This window comes from Helobdella robusta (genome assembly GCF_000326865.2).
Source record: "Helobdella robusta unplaced genomic scaffold HELROscaffold_12, whole genome shotgun sequence".
In the NCBI taxonomy this organism is placed as follows: Eukaryota; Metazoa; Annelida; class Clitellata; order Rhynchobdellida; family Glossiphoniidae; genus Helobdella; species Helobdella robusta.
The window spans coordinates 3,602,106-3,608,541 of NW_008703664.1; the positions used below are offsets into that span (position 1 = coordinate 3,602,106).

General features: G+C 29.1%; 1 protein-coding gene across 1 annotated transcript; it reads left to right on the forward strand.

Annotated features, from left to right (window-relative positions):
- Positions 1 to 796: 796 nt before the first annotated feature.
- On the forward strand, positions 797 to 6,233 carry HELRODRAFT_156397 (hypothetical protein; the record flags this gene model as incomplete). The annotated part of the gene is made up of 7 exons (XM_009013723.1): positions 797 to 893; positions 1,473 to 1,590; positions 2,114 to 2,235; positions 2,336 to 2,469; positions 3,285 to 3,361; positions 5,005 to 5,161; positions 6,072 to 6,233. The coding sequence occupies 7 exons, from the start codon at positions 797 to 799 to the stop codon at positions 6,231 to 6,233; spliced, it is 867 nt and encodes a 288-aa protein (XP_009011971.1).
- Positions 6,234 to 6,436: the final 203 nt, after the last annotated feature.

Below are 6,436 nucleotides of genomic sequence, written 5' to 3' on the forward strand. Positions count from 1 at the left end.
CTCTTAAAATTGACAGCACTGTTTTGACACTGTCCACTGCCGAATAGCAAGTTGAATCATTGCATTTTGCTTTTCTATTTTAGATTTTTTCAATTTTGAAAGTATTGAAAGCATTATTAAATTGTCAAATATTTTATAAAAAAAGTTTTACTCAAGTGTATTCATAAAATATTTTAAGAATTAAGTCACAAATCGTAATAAGTTAGCTATTTTATTGCACTCTCATGTAAAAAGGTCTATCAAAATTAGTTTAAACTTAGTTTAACTTTTACCAATTTGATCCCTCTTACACCATCATTTATATATCTTTTTTTTAATTTCACAGCCTCAACAAGAAAATTTGTAAGTTGAATTGGATTTTTATAACATGAAATAGTTGGTTTAATTGTTTGTATTGCCGGCTCTTACTCTTTGTTACAGTTACAGTTTGCATGTTGTAACTTGCCTACCTGGCCCAATTTACATACAAATTAATACTTTCTAAGCTACTGCACCACACATTTAATTGGACCATTTGAGCCAATTATTTACTGTTCATTTTTAACATCTGTAGGCCCTCATATTGTCTGAATATGTATTGTATATTCATTTTGTTTTTTATGGTCAATTCTGTTTGATAAATAAAGGTAATTTTTGCTTCTCTTATTTTTTAGCTCGTAAAGTTTGCCACTAGAATTTTTATGGTGTTGTTTTATGCTTGTTTTGTATGTAATTTTATTTCATACATTCACTTGTAGTTTATTATTTATACAAGATCAATCATGAAAAAAATGTTGGTTTCATTGGTTTGGGAAATATGGGAGGACACATGTTAAACAACCTTCTGAAGAATAAAATATCGGTAGTTGTATATGATATCAGTGAGGATGCAGTAACTAAAGCAGTTGATGCCGGTAATTAATTTGTTTAGATTTTTTAGCACCATTGAAATTCTTTATGTATTTATTTATATTTATTATTGCCTGCATTTTTATATTTAAAAAAAATGAAATAGCAATTTTTATGATTTGACCTGTTTGAAACTATTGGTGCCTTACAAAACTACAAATTGACTGGTTGTTAATAATCGACCATAATGGCACAAGGCATTGAATAAATTAATATTTCTGATTCTGGCCTAAAAAACAAATCAAAATTGGACTCTGAAAAAAAAATCAGTCACAAAAAATTGCTCTTTTGCATTTTGCTCTAAAATCACAAAAAACGAAATCAGTCACAAACAAAATATCCACTTTAAGATGGATGGCAGATCCACTTTTTTGTGGCTAATTTTCTTTTTCAGAGCCTACTCTTGATTATTGTTTTTCAGGTTGGAATCAGAAATTTTAATTTAAACAGTCTGTGTAACAAAATATAGATTTTTAAACATCCAGCAAAAACTTACACAGTTTTTATAATTCAACGTTACCATTATTTTTAACTCTTGTTCAATTAATTTGACTGTTTCACATAAAATTATGAAATGATTTTAGGAGCAAAAAAAGCTGAATCCCCTTCTGAAGTTGCTTCTCTTGCCAAAACGATCATCACCATGCTACCTTCTAGTCCTCACGTCAAGGAAGTATATTTAGGACAAAATGGAATTTTAAGGTCAGTGTTTCAGTAAAAGTAAATAGGAGATTTCATAACTGCTTTTGTTGAATTTCATAATGTCCTAAAACTTTCAAAATGATTTTATTGACAAACACTCTTGCAGCTTTTCACATTACAAAATCATTTCTAAGCTTTTGTTCAGGCTATATTTGTTCCTGACAGCGTGCCCCATTTCAAAGCTGAAAATCTTTTTTTTACTTTTTTTTAAACTAAAATATGTTTATCCAATTAAAACAAGATTTGCTTAACTTGAAACTAATAGGTTAAATGTTTTTATATACATTTTTGTCTTTTAATTTAAGAAATGAATAATGTTTATAGTTTACTACAGCTTTTAAAAACACAATAGAAATTGTTTGGGGTTTTTACAAGGTTATATATAAATATGTCTTTATTCGAAATTGAGACCCATGTAAAGCTTGTGAAGTTTTATTATTATGTTGTTTTTTAAGTTGATTATTCTTAAAGATGAATCTGTAAATATTTCTTAGCTTTTTAAATTAAATTTTATTGAGCACAGTAAAGCACAGCCTGACAGCTTGTTTGTTGACAGCAGTACAATCGATCCAGACGTTTCTCGACAGTTAGAAAAGGAAGCTTTAAAGTTTCACTCCACGTTTATTGATGCCCCTGTTTCTGGAGGTAACATATTTATTTCAATAATTTTATGACATTGACTCGAAAGATTTTTCACAAAAATATTTGGGATGGGATGCATTAACTTGATTTGATTGAACAAAAGGTGTGACTGCAGCCAAGGAAGGTACTTTGACGTTTATGGTTGGAGGCCAACAATCTTCATTCTCAGTTGTGAAAGATCTTTTGGAAAACATGGGAAAAATTGTTGTCTACTGTGGTCCCTCTGGCACAGGACAGGTTGTTTTAATTTATTTTGGTGTTTCATATGAGTTAATTTTTAAAGTGTGTCAAAAACTGTTAACACTCTATCTTTTCAGCTACTTTTAAAGGTCCTTGAATCGATTTTTGCGTGTATTTTTATATTTAGTACGAATTTACATTGGGCTGGGAGGAGGAGGGAAAATTTGAGAAAAAACAATAAAAATTAAAAAAAAAACTAAGGAACTTATAAAGACAGAAAAAATGTATGAATGATTAATGGGTATTATGATGATAATTATATGGAAATTTCAATTTTCAACATTTTGGTCTAAACAATGTTTTATTAAGCTTCATTGATCTTGCTATTGCGGCTAGTTCAAGACTTTTTATTTATTCTTAATTAAATAGTTAATACTCAAACGAATTATAATAAAAAGATATCTAAAAACATGAATTTAATTTTTGTTTTTCATTGTTCTTCATTGTTTAGCATCATCCAAAGTTAAATTTTTATTTTCTTCAAAATTCAAAGCTTATAAGTTTAAAAAAGGCAAATAAAACTTGGTTTAAAACCAGCGCATAAAAATTATTAAGAATAGGTGTAAAAAAGTTGTTTCACGTTTGTATCTAAATGTTTGGATTAAGACTGGATGAATTTGGTTAAAACATTAATGCGAAAGTGATCAGCCATATTTGATTAATTCTCAATTTAAATTTAATTAAGCGCCGATAACAGTTGTTTCCTGAATGCTACGAATTGGGCAACAAAACATAATAATCACTTTTTTCCCATAAGTCAATGTTAAACTAATAAATTTATTGTTACACTTTTATTTAACATTTTTTGACAGGCAGCTAAAATCTGCAACAACATGCTCTTGGGCATATCAATGATTGGAACTGCTGAAGCAATGATTTTAGGACAAAAGTAAGAAATATATTGTTTCCTAATTCTAAATCAATAAAAATTTCTCTACTATTTTCATTAATATTCAAGGCATGCATTCAAAATGTCGTTATTTCCATTTGACCAGCATGCAATTTTTATACTTCAGTTTTTTAAGTTGATTTTAAAGTTTGTCAAAATTTAAAAAAGATGTTCACCCCAAAAATGTTTCTAATAGAAAATTAAATATATGATGAATGCCTGGGAAGAATCCATCAGTTAGAGTTACTTCAAAGTAGTAAGTTGAAGGTAAAGTTATTGAATTAATTATATCTTTGTTAAAGCTATCGTCACCGTTTCTAATTTTGTTTTTCATTTTATAGACGACTATATTCAGTTATTGAGTTAAGAAATATAAAATGAAATATGGTGTGGCTAATCAAGTTTGTGGAGCAACAGTAGTTGACAGAAAATTTGTCTAATTTTCACGTTTTGTTTCCTTTAACTTCAACTTTAACTCCTCTACATATATACATACGTACGTACGTACATATATACATACATACATACATACATACATATATGCTGGTAAAAGACTATAATTTTTACAATATTCTATTAATTCTACCGAATGTTAATACATATTAAAGCCAAACATTCGGTAGAATTTATAAAATATTGTAAAAACATACATACATATACACACACACATATATATATATATATATATATATATATATATATATATATATATATATATATATATATATATGTATATTGGATTAAGACTGTCAGAAATGCAATTATTGATGAAAATCACAGCATGTTCGGAGTTAGTTAACATCCTGATTAACTTTTCGGTCTTTTTAATTGTTGATTGTAAATCATTCTTGAGTTCAAAAACAAAATTTTTTTCTAAATTTTGCAAGATTGATCAAAAAAGCTTTTTTTAATATTTCTATACCATCTTCGGTGTTCGAATTGTGCTCAGATGCTCAAATATATATATATATATATATATATATATATATATATATATATATATATATATATATATATATATATATATATATATATATATATACTGTGTCGCTACTCTACTTTGTTGATTCCTTGTTTGTTCAAAGTGAATACTTAACGCTCATTTAATTAGTTTTACAATCTTCAACTTTATTTAATATAACACTTTTATTTATTTATTATCTGATGTCTTTGTTCTATGAGTATTAATTCGGCTAGTGGTAAATTATAATGGTTGTTATTTTAATGTAAGATTTCAACATTAGATAATATATTGGCAGTTTATATTAGGTTTTAGCTCTGGTTTTTCTTTAAATAACATTTCTTCAATATATCCAACATAGTAGTTTGCGAAGAGTACTCCCAATGGAGAGCCCATTGCTGCACCGTCTATTTTCTGACATAATGTGTTACCCCGGGCCAACTCTTTACAAATATTCCTGTAGAGGACACACTCGGCATAATTATAGATAGAATATACAATTCCAGTCATTCACCACTACCATTTCCAAAGGATGAATTATTTGCGTTGCTAAGAATATATACAGCCGATGCGCCTTTCCTTGGCCCGGGTAACACATTATATCAGCAAATAGACGGTGTAGCAATGGGCTCTCCTTAATGCACATTTTTTTCATGTATAAATTACAATCTATTGTTAACAGATTAGGACTAGATCCAAAGTTGTTTGCAAGCATTTTAAATTCTAGTTCTGGTCAGTGTTGGTCTACATTGAAATACAACCCTTGCCCAGGAGTCGTTGAAAACATACCCGCCAGTCGTAATTACGAAGGAGGATTTGGATCTAAGCTCATGGCCAAAGTTTTAATAATTTTTTTACTTTTATAATACAAAGGTTTGAATTTTCAAGTTCTAAATATGCGAATGTAGTTAATTATCATGTCGCATCATGTTTTTTCTTTATAATATAGCTCAATCAAATGCAGTTATGCCTTCATGTTATTCTATATTTGTAGTTATTCGGACCAAAAAGCCCGTACTATCTACACCACACGACGCACATACACATTACGTATGCACCACATTATACCCGTATGATGATCTTTGAGTTTCGAGGCGTGGCACTTCTACTGACTGACCCTGGCTGCATAACTGGGTCAATTTTTAGCGGTATCTACCTTATATAGCATTTTGTACATTGGTGTCTGATAATCCAGCTCAGGTCATATATTGTTATTCAGCTAATTGACTTTGATATACGTAAAACTACTTATAAATCATTTTAAGGTGTTTAGTTTAATATTATTCTTCCTGTGCTAGAAACGCTGTGCTATATGCAAACTTCATGTCACGCAGTTTTAGGAAAACACAATGTCGAAACTGCTATTGAGCTTCACATAGGCAGTAGATTTATTTCATTGCGAGGTGTTTATATCGTCTGAGCTATTTGGATCGGTGGGTATCAATGGACTGAACTAATTGGCTTAATTATTCAATTATTTTTTCCCTATTAATCTTCAGTCTTAATTTTAACAGCTTTTTTCGAATCTGCTCCACTTATATACATGAAAATTTTTACTTGTTTCAATTTTCACCTCAAACCACAGTTTTGAGTTTTTTATGTCATTATTTTTTATATGGCAGTGGTTAACTTTTTATCCGTACACGACACACTTTTGTGACTCTTATGATGATGTAGAACTTAACAACAATATTTAGTGAATTAATTTTAAAATCTTTAGTAAATTAAACTAATTTTAAAATATTCAAGGATCTTGGATTAGCTCAAACATCGGCTATGCTGACCTCAACTCCTACTCCTCTTGGTTCTTTGGCCCATCACATGTACAGAATGCTGTGCAACAGTGGCTACGCAGAAAAAGATTTTGCATCTATTTATCTTTTTCTTCAGGGAATTGGAAAAGCTAGCTAATTTTTTTTCACAATGAAATATTTCAGTTGATTTTCTTTTCCAATCATATAAATATTATTATTTTAATTTGCTAACCTGCAAAGATTTCAATTGTTTTCATTTTTTTTAAATCAAAAAGTTATGATTTATATTTTTGATAATATTTCAATCGTGTTTTCTTTCTGCGCAGTTTTGTTATTGAACTCGTGCCTTCAATGCTGAAG